A 21,464-nucleotide genomic window follows, 5' to 3' on the forward strand; every position below is an offset into this window, starting at 1 on the left:
TATCCCTGGTGGGTCTCTGTAAAACTACACTGAACAAGGGCAAATTACACTTCTGGTTAGACCTTAACTACATTTCGTTACACTGTAATTGGATATGAGTAATGACAATAAAGTTGAATCTAATCTAATCATCTAATCTAATCTAATATTGATTAAATATGTTCATAAAAAGCATCAATAACACTCATAGGGCCTATTTCACTCATTAAAGCTACAATCTTTAACTGAACAAATATATAATCAGATCAGTAAACGAAATGATTGTCATATCTTGTGATATAGCTTGTGCCAGCACAAAAGTAAAAAAAAACCTACTGTCAGGATTTACTAAACTGACAGATAACTGCTGGAAAGGTGTGGATATAGTCTTTTTACTGCTGGCTGAGAAATAAATGGCCCCTAAGTGGATTAATAAACTTGACCCTGAAGCACAGTATATGTTACAGCTGGGATGGCCTGTGGGTGAATAAATTAAAAGTAAATGTTTATATAAGGAAGTGTGTAACGGGAGAGTTTAAAATGAAACTCTTGGGAAAAAAAGCAGGTGACAAGATTTGTTGTATTTGCTGTAATATTTGCTGTAATACTTACATTCTTGCCCTGATTGTTTAGTGACAGACAAACACAACGATGTTTGACTGCAACAACAATCATGATGAAAACCATGAACGCTGCTGCTGCGATGGCACAAACATGTGAACGGTTCACATCTAGACATCATGAAAAAAGCAGATTTGGGTAATTACATTTCATTTTATGAAACACTTTGCCAAATGTAGTGTTGGTTACCTACAGTACATGTCCTCAGCAGATGTTTATTTGTCCACACAAACACTTTATTTTATGCAACACAATATATATATATATATATATATATAATGAACAAATATCTGCTAACTGACAGAGCTGGGTTGCTTTAAGCCATCTTTTTTTTTATTTGGTAAATTGTTAAATCATCATTGCTGTACTTTTCAGTTTTCAAGAGGTCCAAACAATGGAACCAACTACCTGCACAACCGTCTTTGAAACTCTAACACCGTGTCTACACCAGAAGCGACAGGCGTGACACGACAACCGAAACAAAACCCTCGACATATGTAAAATTATAACGGGTTCTTTTGGCGTATCACGGCACGCACGGTGTACACACAGTGTGATATTTTACCACGGATATTTTCAGATGAGCAGAATATCTTCTTAAGCTCTGACAATAATACTTCCAACAGGTTCGCTGATATTTGGTTCAACAGGACTCTTGCTTGTGTGACAATTCCTAAACATCACGACTTAAAAATACCTGTTCACATACCTGTATATTTCTTTAAGTCATGTGTGATGTTGAGATGTTGAGTTTGGTTTGTGATGGGAACGGTCAGACGGTCTGGAAAACATAAAGAAAATGTTCTAGCATCAATTTAAATGCTGCATTAGAATTCACGTACTTTGTCAGGATTTGCTTTTAGAAAGCAAAGTTTTTTAATGTTTGAAAATGGTGTACATAAAGCATCTCAGCAGATCTTAACCAGCCAAAACCATAACCTCCTGCTTACTACTGTGCACATAACACTGTGCTGTTATGATACACTTTAGATGTACATGAATTAGAAATGTTTCTATTCCATTTACTTTACTGTTAAAAACAAATCAATGACCATTGACAGACGACAAGGCTGATATTCACATTACTCACTATAGACAGTAACATTGAATGTCTGGAACAAAGTTCCTCTGCTGTTGATGATCTGAAGTTCATGAAGTCCAGAGTCTGTGCTTGTGATGTTTGTGAAGGTGAGAGATCCAGTCTGAGTGTTGATCCTCAGTCTCCGTCCATATCGTCCAGTTTTATCATATGTGTTGGGTTTCTGATGATAGATCTCAGCGATACGAGTCGCTTGAAGTCCAAACAGCCAAAGTATCTGATCATCTGTCTGTATGTGAGTTAGATTAGTGTGTAGAGTGACAGAATCTCCCTCCATAACTGACACTGACTTCACTTCATCTGCATCAACACCAAACACACCTGAAGAATACATTTGGGGGAAAAGTATTTAAATGTTACTGAAATGAAAAAAATATCTATTAGACGTTTTGGAACTTATTTGTTAAAATTATTAGTTCCGATATTAATCCAAATAATATGACAAAATTCAAGTAAATATAATTTGAATGAAAGTTAAATCTCCTTAATAAACTATTAACAAAAAGTTGAATTAGAGAAAAGTTTCCAATATTTATTTGTGTCGCTGCAGCATAGTTAAGAGTTGCCAGGAAAATACTTTGTCAAGACAGGGATGAGGGAACATCAACGGAATTGAGCTAAACCACACAGAAAGCAAAAAAATGACGCCCTGCCAAACTGTTACTGTTTCTTTATTGTTTGTTTTGTTGCATGCAATGTCCATGTTTATAGTTCAGTGAATATAGTCAATGAAATAAATTTCTGTTCTACTGATTTCTTACTGGTTTTCCACCTCAGATCGAGAGGAAATACTTTTAACAATGTTGACAGTTGTAAGTGACACCTTCTATCAATTTGATAATTCCTCCAACCTCCAATACCTCTAACATAACATGAATCATGAATATAAAAGAATGTCACTTATTTAATAGACTGCAATATTACAAATAGCCTACAACCCAACAACGTCTCTAATGTTAATAATACAATTATTCTGTGTGCACATTCAGAGAGCCTCGGTGCGCGTGCACATTCCATGCGTGTGTGAAGCGCAGGTGTGAATACGTTCATTATTCGGCGCTGCATTTCTATAAGAATAAAAATCCGCGATTTCGATTTTCTTTTCAGGTATTATTGTGTCATACTGCGATCGGTACTCTGGACAGCGAGTCCATACAGTCACAGTTACTTTCTCCGAGCTCTCTCTCCACCGCTATACTATACAGAGATGATGAACAGAATAGCGCTGTAAGTTAAATCACATCGTGTGCAGTTTAATGTAAATCTTTAAAAATCTTTCTTACCTTTCATCAGCAATAGAGAAAATAACCAAAGCGGCATTAGTGCCATTTGTTCGCTTCTATGGAATGAAACAGATGACGAAAACTCTCCGTTTATAAAACCTCTCCTTCCTCTTGCTGTTTAAGGAGGAACTGTATGAAATTCTTGTCCTTCTACGATTCAATCACAAGAAAGAGAAGAAATGTTTCCCTGCACATTCACACGAGCACTCTTTCTTTCTGTGCTAAGGGGACTTTCAGCTGATAGACAGTAGTCGCAATAAGGCTTGTTCGGCTGAATCCTGGAAGTTGGGAAAGGACAGAATGCGAGGGCGCGCGACTGAATGCGAGGGATTGGGGGAGCACTTATGGTGGGCGGACCTTGGTGGAAGAAAATTAGTTCTATGCGTTCTCTTTATGGGCAGTTCTTCTTATAAAAGGTCAACATCACAAACCATTCAAATATTCATCGACTCGCAAAGTGTAAACAGGGAATTAGAGAGATCTCTTGCATATCGAGTTAATATTATGAACATGTTACAAACCTGCTGTGATGAGTCATATCACTCTGTTCAGATCACAGAATGAAGGGCGATGTGTTGTTCAGTCTTCTTCTGACTGTAGATAAACTGCGATTATTCATGTTGCTTCTTTTCTTCTAGTTTTTCGCTCTTGATCATATTGCAGAATACTTCGACAGTCATGTTGCCATGACCGCACTCTGTACCTTGAACGGAGCGAAACGAAACTCATTTTAGTCGATGAATACACACGATGTACAGACACTAGAGCGATATCACAGTCACCCTGCCGTTACAAATCGTATTTTGTCCTCTTTTTGCAATCAAAACTAACCCTACAGAAAGTAAAGAGAGCGTTTATTAAGATCCAAAAAATATGTCCTTCGTTGCGTCCATATGTAACATGAGAAGAGTGCACTTGGGTGACGTCATTTCCTCTATTTGCCTTAAAAGTCTCGTGGCAAACGAAAGGGAGTGAAAAATCGTTTCCCTTTTTTGTTAGGGGATGGTTACAGCAACTCTGATGGACACATTTAAAGGGGATTTTCTCAATGTTTAGATTTTTTGGTCCCTCAAATTCCAGAAAATAAGCCTAGTAAGCCTGTATCTGGGTCAAATATTGTCCTTTCTTAACAAACCATATATAAATAGAAAGCCTATTTATTCAACTTTCTGAATGTACCCATCAGACTGGTTTTGTTGTCCAGGATCACGTTTTAAAACAACCTTGGGTAACACTTTCCTTGAAGCATGTATGTATAATGCATTATAAAGGGTTATTTGAGTGTAAAATGCATATAATTCTTCATAATGTGTGTTGTAATAGATTATATGTAGTTGTAAAGAATTGTAACCAATTTAAAATGTGTAATAATGAAATGTCATAATGCATAAACTGTAATAACAATTATTTATAAAACATTGCAATGCTATAAAAGGTGCATTACAATGCTTTAAAACTACTTTTATATTGCATTATAAGTTGTGTGATGGCAAATTTCTGAGAAACGCCTGGTGTCAAGGTACGTAAGAAATGTTTCAAACTGAATATTCATTGAAGAACGTGAAGAAAACCATAAATCCTAAAAACTGTTTAAATAATCAAATTAATTCACACAGCATTCATTCATGATTTTATTTTTGATGATTTTATAGAACCAAGCGGAGGGTTCTGACAATAAAAAAATCTACAGGTGGAGAAACGCCATCGTCTCTGTGTGGTCACGTGACCTAGGCCTTTCAGACAATTATGGCGTCCTAGAGGCGCCCTCTATTGGTAGAGTTATGCAACAGCACCCAGTTGAACAGTTATGAACAGTGAACAGTTATCTATGCTGCTATTATTAAGAAGAAATACAGTGATTGTCGTTGTTTTTATCAATTACACAACAAGATGGGTATGTGAATGTTTATTTCAAGTAACACTTGTGATAATGCAAATTCCTGTTCATTTTCAAAATGCTTTTTCTTTATTTGTGTTTCATTGTCACAGAAAACGAAACATACAGACACACATGTACATTCACCCAAACTTGAAGCAAAGTAAATAAATTACTACACTGGCTCATTTCTCTTCAGCAATTGCATATGACCTCACTCAGTTCTAATCGACTGGCTGCTGCGTTTCGCACCCATGCCACTAATATCATCCAAATCTCACCATTTCAGTGACCTCTAATTGAAAACTTTATTGTGGGTATGTCTGTGAAGGGGGATCTACAAGACACATGTTCCCAGGGGCCTCTGAATTCCAAATCCTGATTTCAATAATCAATAAGATCTCATCTCCCATTAAGGTAGGGAAAATGTATACTGTGGGAGTCAATGGGTGACGAGATCTGGTTGGTTACTGACATTCTGCCAAATATATTCTTTTATTTAGCAGATCAAAGAAATGTTTACAGGTTTGGAACAATCTGAGGGTGAGTAAATGATGACACCATTTCATTTTCGGGTGAAATATCACCATAACTGTCAACAACTTAAAACTGGCTTTCTGTTTAGAACGTTCAACTTTTAATGATTTTTATTTTATTTCGTTTATGTTTAGATAGACAATCAAGCTACTGATACACATTATGAGAAGTCGATTTCATTGAAGGCAGTGGCAGTGCCATAACACTTATTTTAACAGCACTGATTTGTTTTTGCAAATGCTGCATCCCAAGGCAACATGATTATTTCATGTTTGAGATTTAACAAGGAGGGAAAACAGGATTTGGAGAATAATATGCAAATACTTGGACAAGCAGGAAGAAACTTTTCTACAGTTGCTTCGAAACCCCTGCGGCAGAAGAACGTTTTCTGATGGATAGGGCGTTGGTTTAAATACTCCAACACTCGTTTCACCCTTATACTGGAGCGTGTGTTTAATGCAAATTAAAAAAAAACGTTGGATACTTTTTTTGTCCTGTAGTTTAGTTTCACTGAAGATCTGTTTGGCCCTCTTCGATGCATATGTGGACAGAGTCAAAGAGATCAGACATCTTGCTTCTTTGAAAAATCTTCAGGAATGAAGGAATCACATTTGGTATACTATCCTCCAAGCTTGAGAAACAAACGTCCCAAACATTATGGAGGACACTGGAATAATGTTAAACTCCATTTGAAACTGCTGGTGCAGAAACCATATCACTTGTGGCTCCCTGTAAGAAAACACAGAACCAGTCACAACAGGAACAAGGACTATTAACGTAAGTATGTTCCTATAAAGCATTCAAGACACAAACGTCACTATAGGGCTCATTTTGTTCATGACCATGTTGCCCGTTTACTATACCGGCAGTCTATTTGAGAAAATGAATTACACCATGCAGTTTTCAAAAACATTATAACAAAGTGAGTCATTCATTACTGGTCAACTCTTGTTCGTATGGTGTTAAATGAACATATAAGTACAGTATCTTACCATATTGTTCAAGTGATTCAAAGATAGCGTCTCTTCTTCATTGGCTGTAAAATAAAACCGTACAACTGTAAATTTAAAATGTCAAAAAGTGGACACTCATCTGTTTGTCTCGCTCTCGTCGAGTCTAAACTCATGAAACTATCTAGTGTCTTGAGCACAATGATTTGTCATATTTGCTTTAATACTTACATTCCTGCGGTTCTTGTTTATTGATCCGACAGTGTTTGACTGCTACAATCTTGACAAAACAGACCAAACCAGCTGCTGATATTAGAATGACTGTAACCACTAAGATGACAACCAAGTCAGTATGATGTAAACCTAGACATAAAACAAAAAAAGGTTTGGGTGAGTACATTTCATTTTAACAAACATTTTTTCAAAACATGTTGTGATCGTTACCTACAACACATGAGACAAAACTGTTTTTTGACCCATAATTTTCTACGGTTCAGACATCTTGGAAAATCTGAGTGTTAACCACAAATATGATAAGATAACGTCTGTTTTTCAGCTTTCCATTTTCCATTTAGGTATTGGTAAAGGAGCGAGGAAGCATTTAGAGTCACTGCAAAAGGATGTAATAGTTTTTCTGTAGCTCAGTGGTAAGGGCATTACATTAACAACGCAGGGTAGTGGGTTCGATCCCAGGGGATTGGAAATACCTATGTATAAATGTATAGGATAATGCAATGTAAGTTGCTTTGGATAAAAGCCTCTGCCAAATGCATAAATGTAAATATGCACATATTCTCTTTATTGTGATTCAATAAATAAACTTTTATTTTGTTTGGTTCACACTCACAGAAAAGTCCACACAAAAAGCATACCTTGTAGATACAGCATACTGTTCTACTTGGTCCCACGTAGGGTAATCCAGAAAAGTCTGTTTAACATCATGAAGCACGACCTAAAACGGTCAAAAAACTGTGTGCTTCCCTACTATCAATACACATTATCCAATAACCCTATTATACAACGCAGGGTAGTGGGTTCGATCCCAGGGGATTGCAAATAGTTCCATGGGAATTATTCGTGGGAATTCCATACCAGAGTGTATATAATTACAACAAAAATGCCTTTAACAACGTCACACTGACAATAATGCTGACAGTGGCTGAATTTCCATACAACAGCACTCTTGCTTGTGTAACAATTCCTTAACATCACTACTGACATTTCTGAATAAATATTATAACTGTGTACTGACCTGAACACGGCTGACAGACATCAGTGATGAGTAGATGTTGTGTGTGGTTTGTGATGGGATTGGACACCACACATCTGTATGTGTTTGTATCATGATATTCCACCTCCAGAGGTAGAGAGAGTCTGATTTTGAGATCAGACACACTGATGTTGGACAATAAACTGTTTCCTTTGTACCAGGAGAGACTCACATGTGTCACATTCATCACTGAACACGACACAGAACAGTTTGAACACTGTAAAGACTTTCTGTCGATGACAGGAGCAGGCAGATGAGCTGGAAAACATCAAGGAAAAGAAAACTTGTATAATATCAGTCATTTTATGCCTTTAAAAGAGCAAAACATTTTTGTTGTATCATCTCAGCAGCAGCTAACAAGCAAACCCTGACTACCTCTATGCGCTGTATGGTCTACAATACCCACGATCTTCATAAAACACATGTTTTTTCTTTTTATTTCTCATTTAAATATTAAGTCTATGACCATCAACAGACAACAAAGATGAAATTCTCTTTACTCACCGTAGACTGTAACATTGAATTTCGTTCCTGATGTTTCTATGCAGTTGATGATCTCTAGTTTATAAAGTCCAGTGTCTGTGATTGTGATGTTTGTGAAGATGAGAGATCCAGTCTGACTGTCCAAATTCAGTCTGTCTCCAAATATCTTATTACTGTCATACATGTTAACACTTTGCGTATAGATTTCAGCTATCCGAGTCTCTCGAGGTCCAAACATCCACAAAATCTGATCACGTCTCTGTATGTGAATAAGATCAGTGTGTAGAGTGACAGAATCTCCCTCCATCACTGACACTGGTGTTGATCCAGATATAGTGAAGCCAAACACACCTGAAACACATTTGGAGATTGTATTTCAATGTCGTTGGTCTGATTAATCCAGATAATGTGGCACAAGAAGAACTGATCATATAAATATGAGAAAGTAACATTTAAATTAAAGTCAAATGTCCATTAATAAAAAGATAAATGAAAGAGATGTATTGATATTAAATGAATGAGGCATTGTTATAACGTCTTATTGTGTGATGCTGTACACCCAAAGTACTTTACAATCATATGAAGTGATCTCTCCTCAAATACCACCAGTGTCATCCACCTACATACACAATACCTACAATAAATAATGAAACTCTTGCTGACACAAAACCAACATCTTTGTCGTGATCATATTGTGTGATGTGGTGTATTTCTGAAACTAGTTACTAGAAACTAGAAACACTGCACATTCATAAAATAGGAGAATACCCTCATGAGTATATAGCACACATTAGGAAACGATCAATGCAGTAGACTCAAGTGTAAACATTTGCACAGGAATGCAGTAACGAAAACCTTGATATTCAGCAGTCCTTTTGTTTCAATGTCAACCTCTGACAATAAAGAAGTCTGAAGAGATTTGATATATATATAAGATAACTAGTCAGATTGTAAATCCACAATAGATTTGAATGTGGAAAGTTGTAAGAGTAAACCAACACCCAGTATGTTAACAAAGCAGAATCCAGTGAATGTGAATCTGTTGCAGAAAGTCACTTGTCTTATCTTTCTCTGGCACTTTAAAATGCTTTCACACACGCAGTAATAGCGCGTCTCTCTCTTCGCGATTGTTGTTCTTCACTTTTTGTTATTTTCGGAAGAATAATTTCGGTTGCCAAACATTCGCGTCCTTATAACTGAGGATCATCACTCGCATCGCACTGTTTTACGGTTAAATGTAAATTACCAAAATATTTTCTTACCTTTTAGAACGAAGATCAGCACACAAAGTTTCACTAATGTCATCCTGGGAACAAAGTTCTTAATAAAGCATAAAGTCTCGAAATCTGTTTCAAAGCTCCTGTCAATGTGTAGCGCGATGTCCGGATTACGCATGTGATGAGCGCTAGAAAGAAACAAGGGTGGATCAGCGTATGAAGCCTGAGAGAATCGCCCCTTTAAGTTAATCACCCAATTGGAAGAGTTTCCTCTGTGGTTATTATCAGATGACAGCATAAAGGAGTCGCAGCTATAACAGGAAGCTTCAGGTTTCAGGACATACTTGAGCGGCTGATTGAAAATGTAATAACCTCCTTCCTTCTTCAAATCTTCCATTGCTACCCGTTTTATCCCCATAACATGTTTATTGATTGCATTTATTCATCAACGTTCTTGACTTTTGGAGTTTTGCTTTTTCTGTCAGTCCTTCTTGAGTGATGTAAATTCCAATCGATTTTGTTTATCCTTAGACAGGCTTCACGAGTAGTTTGCTAAATGTGATTTAATATGATAATCAAAAGTTCTTTGCTACGTTGATCTATTTACACGTTTTTTCAAAATAATATTTCCGGATGTCTTCATCTTAAGCCTTGTGCTTTGTCAGTTTTTATGTTTCATATTTTCGGAACGTTATAGAGTTTCTATGTGTTTTGTACCTTTGTGTGCGTTTGTTATATCTATTGCTTTCGTTTATTGGTATATACTTCGAACTGCTGATCAACAACTTTATAATTTCAGTTGAACTTTCCTACAATTCTGTGCATGTAACAAACTAATATCTGACCTTTTTCTCTGCACATCTTTAGGTTCAAACTCACAATATGTGCAGCATCCCCCAAATGGTCTGTTTAAAAATATATTTTTGTAATTTTTACTTTCCATCTCATTATAATGTTTATTCAGAAATGTCAGACAACATGGTTCTGGTATCCGTTCATGTCCCAAGTTATGTATCTTAACGCTGTGTTATGAGGGGAGACATAAAAGGTTTTTCCATTGGAGAAAATATTATTGTCCTCATGTTCATGTTGCTACAAATAAAACCTAAAGACATGGTATGAGCAATTCATTTATTGAATATTTATATACTCACACACATACAAAATACAAAAATGTAAATACATTGTACAAAAAAGTGCAGCAGTTCCTTCAAGTCCTGAGGTTGTGAAGAGGAACTGTCATGGATTGAGATCTGGGCACTTTGGAAGCAAGGGTAAAACCCTCAAGTCTGTATCATGTTCCTCAAGCATTCCTGAGAAGTGTTTGCAGTGCGAGTGCTGAAATAGGCCACTAACAACCGGGAACAATAATGTTATGATGGGGAACAGTTTTCTGTTGACGAATGGAGAGTGACTCCTAAGTAACACCTAAATCCCAGCAATGCGCAAAAGTGCCATTTTGGGTAACAGATGTCAAAAGTAATAAGCATTCATAAAGTAGACTATAACAAACATTCTCAATTGCTAAGATACATTGAAGTTAAGAAATGCAGAGAAAGTTATCAGCAGCTTGTTGAAGTTTGCAAACTGATGTCTTTTTTATCTTCTGTATAGATCAGTTAAAGATGTGATCAGATTGGTTTACAGCATCAGATCCAGAAGAGCTGAGCATCATCAGAGACATCAGACATCTGTCTTAAGGGAGGCAGAAATCAAATTTAGTACAGTGTACTACAAACAATGTCTGCATAAAACTACTTTTCAAGCTGCTAGTGGTAAAACTTTATCCCTGGTGGGTCTCTGTAAAACTACACTGAACAAGGGCAAATTACACTTCTGGTTAGACCTTAACTACATTTCGTTACACTGTAATTGGATATGAGTAATGACAATAAAGTTGAATCTAATCTAATCATCTAATCTAATCTAATATTGATTAAATATGTTCATAAAAAGCATCAATAACACTCATAGGGCCTATTTCAATCATTAAAGCTACAATCTTTAACTGAACAAATATATAATCAGATCAGTAAACGAAATGATCGTCATATCTTGTGATATAGCTTGTGCCAGCACAAACGTAAAAAAAACCTACTGTCAGGATTTACTAAACTGACAGATAACTGCTGGAAAGGTGTGGATATAGTCTTTTTACTGCTGGCTGAGAAATAAATGGCTCCTAAGTGGATTAATAAACTTGACCCTGAAGCACTGTATATGTTACAGCTGGGATGGCCTGAGGGTGAATAAATTAAAAGTAAATGTTTATATAAGGAAGTGTGTAACGGGAGAGTTTAAAATGAAACTCTTGGGAAAAAAAGCAGGTGACAAGATTTGTTGTATTTGCTGTAATATTTGCTGTAATACTTACATTCTTGCCCTGATTGTTTAGTGACAGACAAACACAACGATGTTTGACTGCAACAACAATCATGATGAAAACCATGAACGCTGCTGCTGCGATGGCACAAACATGTGAACGGTTCACATCTAGACATCATGAAAAAAGCAGATTTGGGTAATTACATTTCATTTTATGAAACACTTTGCCAAATGTAGTGTTGGTTACCTACAGTACATGTCCTCAGCAGATGTTTATTTGTCCACACAAACACTTTATTTCATGCAACACAATATATATATATATATATAATGAACAAATATCTGCTAACTGACAGAGCTGGGTTGCTTTAAGCCATCTTTTTTTTTATTTGGTAACTTGTTAAATCATCATTGCTGTACTTTTCAGTGTTCAAGAGGTCCAAACAATGGAACCAACTACCTGCACAACCGTCTTTGAAACTCTAACACCGTGTCTACACCAGAAGCGACAGGCGTGACACGACAACCGAAACAAAACCCTCGACATATGTAAAATTATAACGGGTTCTTTTGGCGTATCACGGCACGCACGGTGTACACACAGTGTGATATTTTACCACGGATATTTTCAGATGAGCAGAATATCTTCTTAAGCTCTGACAATAATACTTCCAACAGGTTCGCTGATATTTGGTTCAACAGGACTCTTGCTTGTGTGACAATTCCTAAACATCACGACTTAAAAATACCTGTTCACATACCTGGATATTTCTTTAAGTCATGTGTGATGTTGAGATGTTGAGTTTGGTTTGTGATGGGAACGGTCAGACGGTCTGGAAAACATAAAGAAAATGTTCTAGCATCAATTTAAATGCTGCATTAGAATTCACGTACTTTGTCAGGATTTACTTTTAGAAAGCAAAGTTTTTTAATGTTTGAAAATGGTGTACGGAAAGCATCTCAGCAGATCTTAACCAGCCAAAACCTTAACCTCCTGCTTACTACTGTGCTCATAACACTGTGCTGTTATGATATACTTAAGATGTACATGAATTAGAAATGCTTCTACTCTATTTACTTTACTGTTAAAAACAAATCAATGACCATTGACAGACGACAAGGCTGATATTCACATTTCTCACCATAGACAGTAACATTGAATCTCTTGAACAAAGTTCCTCTGCTGTTGATGATCTGAAGTTCATGAAGTCCAGAGTCTGTGCTTGTGATGTTTGTGATGGTGAGAGATCCGGTCTGAGTGTTGATCCTCAGTCTCCCTCCGTATCTTCCAGTTTTATCATATGTCTTGGGTTTCTGATAATAGATTTCAGCGATACGAGTCGCTTGAAGTCCAAACAGCCAAAGTATTTGTTCATCTCTCTGTATGTCAGTAAGATTAGTGTGTAGAGTGACAGATTCTCCCTCCATCACTGACACTGACTTCACTTCATCTGCATCAACATCAAACACACCTGCAGAGCACATTTGGGAAAAAATATTTAAATGTTACTGAAATGAAAAAATGATCTATTAGACTTTTTGGAAATTATTTGTTTAATGTACTAATCCAAATAATATGACTAAAATTCAAGTAAACAGAATTTAAATGAAAGTTAAATCTCCTTAATAAACCATTAACAAAAAGTTGAATGAGAGAAAAGTTCCCATGACTTCCTGGTTATTTGTGTCACTTCTGCAGGGAACATCAAAGGAATGGAGGTAAACCACACAGAAAGAAACAAATGCCACCCTGCCAAACTGTAACGGTTTCTTTATTGTTTGTTTTGTTGCATGCAATGTCCATGTTTATAGTTCAGTGAATATATGTTCTACTGATTTCTCACTGGTTTTCCACCTCAGATCGGGTGCAAATACTTTTAACAATGTTGACAGTTGTAAGTGACACCTTCTACCAAAGCCCTACAACTTGATAATTCCTCCAACCTCCAATACCGATAACATAACATGAATCATGAATATAAAGAATGTAACTTATTTAATTGACTGTAATATTACAAATAGCCTACAACCCAACAACGTCTCTAATGTTAATAATACAATTATTCTGTGTGCACATTCAGAGAGCCCCGGTGCGCGTGCACATTCCGTGCGTATGTGAAGCGCAGGTGTCTATGCCTTCATTATTAGTCGCTGCAATTCTATAAGAACAAAATGCTCCTTATGATCTCGATTTTCTTTTCATGTATTATTGCGTCATACTGCGATCGGTATTCTGAGCAGCGAGTCCGTTACGTCACAGTAAATCTCCGCTCTCTCTCAACCTTATTCCACCACTATACTATACAGAGATGATGAACAGAATAGCGCTGTAAGTTAAATCACATCGTGTGCAGTTTAATGTAAAGCTTAAAAAGACGTTCTTACATTTCATCAGCAATAGAGAAAATAACCAAAGCGGTATTAGTGACATTTGTTCTCTCCTATGGAATAAAACTCTCCGTTTATAAAATCTCTCATTTATCTTGCTGTATATGAAATTCTTTTCCTTTTCCATATTGTCAAATTTTACAATAAAAATACACGGAGACTGTAAAAGATAGCCTTTAGCACATTGTCATGGTTGCTTTTTAATCTTGCATCAACTAGTGAACTGTACACTAGATTTGATGGTATAAATCACCAGTAGTAAATAAATATTGTGCTAGTACTATCATCAAAAATAGTTCCTACCTTCCAGAGCAACAATCAATAGACAAAGTACACAACGCAGTAACATGCTGATATTCCGTAACGTTAAATCTGATATTCCGTAACGTTAGTTCTGTCCTGGTACGGAAGGAGAGAGATGTGTGAATGCGAGATATGAGAGAAACGTCACCCTCGGGGAAGACGGGTGCGGAGAGCACTGATGGTGGGCGGACCTTAGTGACAGAAAGTTATTTATATGCGTACTCTTTCTAGGCAGTTCTTCTTATAAAAGGTCAACATCACAAACCTTTCAACTTTTCATCGACTCGCACCGAGTAAAAACGGAATTAGAGAGATCTCTTGCATATTAAGTTAATATTATTAACACGTTACAAACCTGGTGTGATGAGTGATCTCTTCTGTTCAGCTCACAGAGAGCGATGTGTTGTTCAGTCCTCTTCTTACTGTGGATAAACTGCGATTATTCATGTTTCTTCTTTTCTTCTTCTAGTTCTTCGCTCTAGATCAGATCCCAGAATGCTTCGACAGTCATGTCGCCATTGCCGCACCCTGTACCTTGAACCGAGCGAAATGAAACGCATTTTAGTCGATGAACACACACGATGTTCAGACACTGGAGCGATATCACAGTCACCCTGCCGTTACAAATCGTATTATGTCCTCTTTTTGCAATCAAAACTAACCGTACAGAAAGTAAAGAGAGTGTTTAATAGGATCTCAAATTCATGTCCTTCGTTGCGTCCATATGAGAAGAGTCTGCGATTTACGTGACGTCATTTCCTCGTGTTTGCGTAACAGTTTCGTGGCAAATTCAAATTGGTCAAATGTAGGCCTACAGTATAGGATAATTTGTGACACTGGATCACAAAACCAGTAGCGCGAGAACGTTTGACGAGTTTCTTTCCAAAAAGAAATAACTTCCTTTTAAATATTTTCAAAAATCGTGTTTTTCATTGTGTTTTATTGTGTTAGTTAGCTTTTATTTTAGTTATTATGGCTTGAATCAAAACAAACCAGCTGCAGTTGGATTCATTTTAATTGGAGAGCACAATAAAAATATGATTTAGGAAAAAAAATTTTTTTTTTTGGAAATAAACTCTTAATTTGTAATTGTTAGTTGTAATAGCCCGACATACATTGTACAGGTTTTTTGCAAAAAATCATTAGCATATTGGTGAAGATCATGTTCCATGAAGATATTATGTAAATTTCCTTCCGTTAAGATATAAAAACTTTATTTTTGTGAGTGGATGGTCACTATCTCCAGTTTTATAAAGGCCTAGTTACCCTTCATCTCGGTCAAATATTGTCCTATCCTTACAGACCATCAAAAGAAAGCTAATTTGTTCAACTTCCATATGTTGTAAAACTATCAATTTTGAAAAATTGACCCTTCAGACTGGTTTTGTTGTCCAGGGTCAAATTTTTAAAACAACCTTGTAAGTCGTGTGATGGCAAATTTCTGATAAACGCCTTGGTGTCAAGGTACGTATGAAGTGTTTCAAACTAAATATTCATTGAAGAACGTAAAGAATAATAAAACCGATTCATACATGATATAATTTTAATTTTATAAAACCAAGCTGATGAGGTGTTCTGCCGATAAAAAATCAGCACGTTAAAAAACATAATAAAAAACGCCTTTCAGTGTCTTTTACAATTGTGTTAGCCCTGACCAGTAAAACATCAGGTATCGAAAAAATCCTTTCCCACACGGCTCATTGTTTACCACAAACAACATTGTAATGAATCAGAGTCAAGGTTTATTCAGAGAAATGAACGCATATTGACCATTTGATATCACCGTGGGGAGGGGTGCTGGATCGCTTCGAAGCCTCGACCCAAAACGCAACACAACGCAAGGTTGTGCGCTCGATCACAGGGGATTGCACATAGGCCTACCTATGTATAGATTTATAGGATAACATTATGTTAGTCACTTTGGGTTTAATTTGTGTTGCCTACAGTAGTTTGTTGTTTGTTATGTGAATTTAAGGATCGCAGCCAGATTGGTGGTGAGGAGTATTTTGCATAATTTTTTCTCTGAGATCCTTCAAAGTGATGGTTCACCCCAAAATGAACATTTACTCGCCCTCTTGTCGTTTCAAGCCTGTATGACTTTCTTTCTTCTGCAGAGTTCAAACGAAGTAATTTTGAAGAAAGTTGGTGACCAAACAGCAGTGTCACCCATTCACTTCTATTGTATTGACATAAAACAAATTCAAATGAATGGGTGCCATTTACCTTCATTCTTCAAAATAAAATAAGCCCATCACGTTTAAAAACACATAAGAAATAAATGTACTTTAATATTTCACATTTTTTAGTGAATCCAGCTTGTTGTTTGCTACCTAGAACCAACACATTACACCACTGGATGAGTCCTAACTATATAATATAACTACAAATTACATCAGATTGCACAAGAAATTATGTATTTTTTATATCTATTCATTTACTATTAGTTATGATTAAACAACATTAAACAATATGACCACATGGACCGCAGGTGAAGATAAATTAGTGTAAACACTAAAAGTGCTTTGTCATTCTATAGACCATTTCAGTTAAAAATTGAGGCGAGTCTGGACAATTTCTGATTACATCTTGCAAAATGGTCTACGCTTTACAAATGCATCTTGCTGAAGTTCGCAAACTGATATTTCAGCGTCTTTCTTTTTTTAATCCACAGACATCCTCTATGTCCAGTAGTTTAGTTTCACTGAAGATCTGTTTGGCCCTCTTCGATGCATATGTGGGCAGAATCAAAGAGATCAGACATCTTGCTTCTTTGAAAAATCTTCAGGAATGAAGGAATCACATTTGGTACACTATCCTCCAAGCTTGAGAAACAAACGTCCCAAACATTAAGGAGGACACTGGAATAATGTTAAACTCCATTTGAAACTGCTGGTGCAGAAACCATATCACTTTTGGCTCCCTGTAAGAAAACACAGAACCAGTCATAACAGGAACAAGGACTATTAACGTAAGTATGTTCATAAAGCATTCAAGACACAAATGTCACTATAGGGCTCATTTTGTGGATGACCATGTTCCCCATTTACTTTACCGGCAGTCTATTTGACAAAATGAATTACACCATGCAGTTTTCAAAAACATTATAACAAAGTGCGTCATTCATTACTGGTCAACTCTTGTTCGTATGGTGTTAAATTAACATATAAGTACAGTATCTTACCAAATTGTTCAAGTGATTCAAAGATAGCGTCTCTTCTTCATTGGCTGTAAAATAAAACCAAGTGATACAACTGTAAATTTAAAATGTCAAAAAATGGACACTCATCTGTTTGTCTCGCTCTCATCGAGTCTAAACTCATGAAACTATCTAGTGTCTTGAGCACAATGATTTGTCATATTTGCTTTAATACTTACATTCCTGCGCTTCTTGTTTATTGATCCGACAGTGTTTGACTGCTACAATCTTGACAAAACAGACCAAACCAGCTGCTGATATTAGAATGACTGTAACCACTAAGATGACAACCAAGTCAGTACGACATAAACCTAGACATAAAACAAAAGGTTTGAGTGAGTACATTTAATTTTAACAAACATTTTTCAAAACATGATGTATTGGTTACTGTTACATATTCCATTACGTTATGTATTTGTTTTGGTATGTCGGTGGTCGGGTCTGTTTTTATAGGAAGCAGCTCTTGACGACCTAATTACCATGACTTGTTACACCTGAATGAGGCTGAGGATGGCACTGTTAAGCGGTCTCCATATGCCGTTCTAGGCACTTCCAGAGTCACCGTGGTTCCGGGGGGGGGGCATTGGCTTCGAGTTTTGGTCCTTGGATTATGTTCTCTTGTTCGTAGATATTGTCCCTATCGATTAATTTACTTGTTATTTTTCTATTGATAAATTCATTATTCTTTAATATTATCCAGCGTGTAGTTTCCTTCTTTGCTGGCTGTGACAGTTATCTACAAACCATGGAACAAATCTGTTTTTTTTTAACTCATAATCATCTAAGGTTCAGACATCTTCAGACAGAGTTTTTACCACAAATATGCTAAGATAACGTGAGTGAGTGGATTTAAACTGCTGTTATTAGTAAAGGAGTGATTAAGTAGTTGACGCATAGACATTTAGAGTAAACGGATGTAATATGCACATGTCTTTCTATGTCTTTTTATTGTGGTTTAAAGAATAAACGTGGCTTCAATAAGCTTCCTGGGGCCTGTTTCAGAAAGGAAGCTGACGGGATGTGTGGGTTACAGGAGACGTACAGCCTCGTTGGAGTCATCATTATGTGATCCAGTTCTCCTATTATGTTTCGATTTGGACCTTTAGTTGTTTATGTTTGGTTGAACTGATGTATTTGAACTTGCTATTTACATTACATATTGACATACATTTACACTGATCACTTGACATTTCATATTTCTTATTTAAGTTAAATAAATCTCATGATTTAAGCAGTGGTTGTGGGGCGTCTCCCTTACTTAAGAATTAGATCGTAACAATATTAACCCTGAAATGAGGGATAACCGCTTCAGAATGTGAGGCATGTCAAACCCTAGACAGCATGGTAACTTAAGCCCGTTTCTAAAGGAGAGATCACTTATACTCGGACTCAGTAACCATAGTCTATTTCGATCTCCTCCCGCTTTTAAAGTGCAAGTGGTGTAACTCATTTATTAATACAGTCATTCATGGCACACATGTTGCTCAAACAGAGACCATCTCAGTGACTTATGTGTCATATGTGCTTTTATAGATGATTCATGAAGAGGCTGCATTAATTCATTGGGATGTACTTTGATTTCAGGGGAGCGATTTAGGACCTGAGTGGACTTTTGTCATTTCCCTGTGCATTTTTATAAAAACTGAACCATTTTTCTTCACAGCGAATTTGATATATTAAAACATATATCATCCATCCTTACATCAATAACATCAGCCACAGTATGTACATATTACATCAGAGCATAATCTTCTATGGACAGTGAGAAATGACTTGTATAGTGTTTAAATAAAGAAATGACTAAATACAGACATTAAACGATGAAGGTAATAAACAATTAATTTTGACGTGCTGCCATTCCAACTCAAATCTGCTCAGAGCAGGGTTCAAACCGGCGATCAGTCTAAGTGTACACGAGACTCTGACGCCCTACAGGTGTCTTACACACCATAACGTCTCATCACTAGAGCACTCATGGCAAAAGAGAACAAATGTTTTTTTTATTATTTCTGTCTTATCTCTGTTGTTTCGTTCATTTAATGATTAATTTATTTGTTTATTGGTAAGCTTATCTATTTATTAATTGAAACTTATGTCATTTTCAGCACATGATTAAGTCCTCTGTATGCAGAGCGGAAAATCTGCCTCGATCTCAAGCGCTTTCTGCCGCCATGTTGCTTTTTTTGGTGCTGTTGCCATGGTGAATCATCATATCGGAGCTCCATTGATCATGGCTTTTGATAGTCATGGTGCAAGCGCAGAGTCGATTGAACTAATGTTATAGATATTGATATTGAGACTGCTATGTCTGTGTTGTTTTTATTGAGAGTTTAATAGTTCTTTGTTTATATAGCGCTTTTTACAATTTTCATTGCTACAAAGCAGCTGTACATGAGACATATTGACTACTAGTAAAACATCTAAAGTCATATACCTTTAAAACAAGAAAAAGGTGAAAACACAAAAGACAGTTAAGTGTCAAGTTTTATTGTTAAATTTTTTTACCACTGTGTTTACCGCCACAGTGATAAATTGTCAGGAAGCACTCTTACTACTGTTAAGTTATGAGTCACGTAAAACCCCTCTCTTTTCAGCTCAGCAAAAATTAAGTCACAATAGAAGTATTTGATATAGCAGAAATACCAAGATGACTAGTTTTCCCTCGTCTTCAACCCCACCTCACCAATTCCATTACTGATCTGACAGATCTCTTAGATCCTCTAAGTTCACAGTGATCACTTCTGCTATAACCTTCCTCTGCGCAATATTGATATACAAAGACCAACTAAATCAAGTGAATTTACTAAATGTTCTCAAATGTAACAGGGAAGACTGCTCCCTTGACTAATCCTGAAACAATGGCAGTACACTTGGCCAGTCTATGTCTATTGTCTAGCTTAATAGCCTTTGATATTACACAACTGCTTATCAAATATACAACAGATCATTATGTGACTATTCGTTTAATGAGGAATAAGGGTTTACCTTTTTAGACAACAGTGTGCAACTATTAATCTTTTCTTACAACATTTTCCTGTCACACCTAAATCCATCACTTCTATTATCTATTCTTCAGACTATTAGCTGGGTTTGACTGGGTCCTAACAATCCTTTTGTTGTGGTTGATTTTTCTTTAATAAATACTGTTTTACTATAACTGTGTCTTTTGTTGTTGTGTGAACATTACAACGAGAAGTCACGCTCTTTTATTCGTAGGCTGAATATGTTGAAATGGGCAAGGAATAATACTCTCAACTCAACTTTATTTATATAGCGCTTTTTACAATTTTCATTGCTACAAAGCAGTTTTACATGAATCATATTGACTACAAGTAAAACATCTAAAGTCATATACCTGTAAAAACAAGAAAAAGGTGAAAACACAAAAGACAGACATACAAACTCTCTACACACACAATATTTACACATACTTACACACATCGACATAGACGCGCACACACTCGCATAAGCACAGTGAAAGCACACATTTGAGATAAAGGAGAGAGAAACACGGGTCAAATATTGAAATGGACCATAAATTCCTATATGCAATATTTATTATGTAAAACTTCTGAATTCTAAAGCAGCCCCCCCGGCCAGGCAAATAGTGCAAAACAATATACAAACGGTGGCAAGGAACCCAAAACTCCAACCGAGAAAAAACCCTCAGGAGAACCCAGGCCCAACTAGGGGATTCCAGTTCCCCTCTGGCAAAAGCTGCTGCCTCTGCACATGCTCGACAGTGCTTGCACACAAAGGCTAAATAAAAAATAATAAAAAAACGTACTAAAAAGGTTAATTGTAGATTTAAGATTATCGTTAACAATCTAATAGCATTTTAAATTTTGTAGTGAAATCATGCTGTATCGTCCTGTATCATCCTGTATCATCCTTTATCCAGCTGTATCATCTCAGCTCTTGTCACCGACCCTCAAAT

General features: G+C 36.4%; 2 protein-coding genes across 4 annotated transcripts; both read right to left on the reverse strand.

Moving 5' to 3' along the window:
• Nucleotides 1–4,743: 4,743 nt before the first annotated feature.
• LOC130429755 (natural killer cell receptor 2B4-like) lies at nt 4,744–9,484 on the reverse strand. The gene is made up of 6 exons (XM_056758499.1): nt 9,361–9,484; nt 8,120–8,449; nt 7,598–7,873; nt 6,577–6,708; nt 6,388–6,431; nt 4,744–6,124 (listed from the first exon to the last, which is right to left on the reverse strand). Exons 1-6 carry the CDS (start codon nt 9,401–9,403, stop codon nt 6,074–6,076), a joined length of 876 nt encoding a protein of 291 aa, XP_056614477.1. The 5' UTR covers nt 9,404–9,484; the 3' UTR covers nt 4,744–6,073.
• Nucleotides 9,485–10,432: 948 nt separating this feature from the next.
• LOC130429756 (SLAM family member 9-like) lies at nt 10,433–15,072 on the reverse strand. Of its 3 annotated transcripts, none has more exons than XM_056758501.1 (5): nt 14,687–15,072; nt 12,783–13,112; nt 12,402–12,473; nt 11,690–11,808; nt 10,433–11,006 (listed from the first exon to the last, which is right to left on the reverse strand). In XM_056758501.1, exons 2-5 carry the CDS (start codon nt 13,066–13,068, stop codon nt 10,965–10,967), a joined length of 519 nt encoding a protein of 172 aa, XP_056614479.1. In that variant the 5' UTR covers nt 13,069–13,112; nt 14,687–15,072; the 3' UTR covers nt 10,433–10,964. The 3 variants fall into 3 exon arrangements, with proteins under 3 accessions (XP_056614479.1, XP_056614480.1, XP_056614478.1); XM_056758502.1 differs by having other exon boundaries at nt 10,433–11,010; XM_056758500.1 differs by having other exon boundaries at nt 10,433–11,808.
• Nucleotides 15,073–21,464: the final 6,392 nt, after the last annotated feature.

Source organism: Triplophysa dalaica, chromosome 10 (genome assembly GCF_015846415.1).
Source record: "Triplophysa dalaica isolate WHDGS20190420 chromosome 10, ASM1584641v1, whole genome shotgun sequence".
NCBI lineage: Eukaryota > Metazoa > Chordata > Actinopteri > Cypriniformes > Nemacheilidae > Triplophysa > Triplophysa dalaica.

Coding starts and splice junctions, on each gene's coding strand:
- LOC130429755 (XM_056758499.1), bottom strand. CDS start 9,403: ATGACATTAGTGAAACTTTGTGTGCTGATCTTCGTTCTAAAAG. Junction 8,450..9,360: donor GCTGATCTTCGTTCTAAAAG/GTAAGAAAATAT, acceptor AATGTGTTTCAG/GTGTGTTTGGCTTCACTATA. Junction 6,432..6,576: donor TAAACAAGAACCGCAGGAAT/GTAAGTATTAAA, acceptor TTTATTTTACAG/CCAATGAAGAAGAGACGCTA.
- LOC130429756 (XM_056758500.1), bottom strand. CDS start 13,068: ATGGAGGGAGAATCTGTCACTCTACACACTAATCTTACTGACATACAG. Junction 12,474..12,782: donor ATTCAATGTTACTGTCTATG/GTGAGAAATGTG, acceptor TATGTTTTCCAG/ACCGTCTGACCGTTCCCATC. Junction 11,809..12,401: donor TGACTTAAAGAAATATCCAG/GTATGTGAACAG, acceptor CATGATGTCTAG/ATGTGAACCGTTCACATGTT.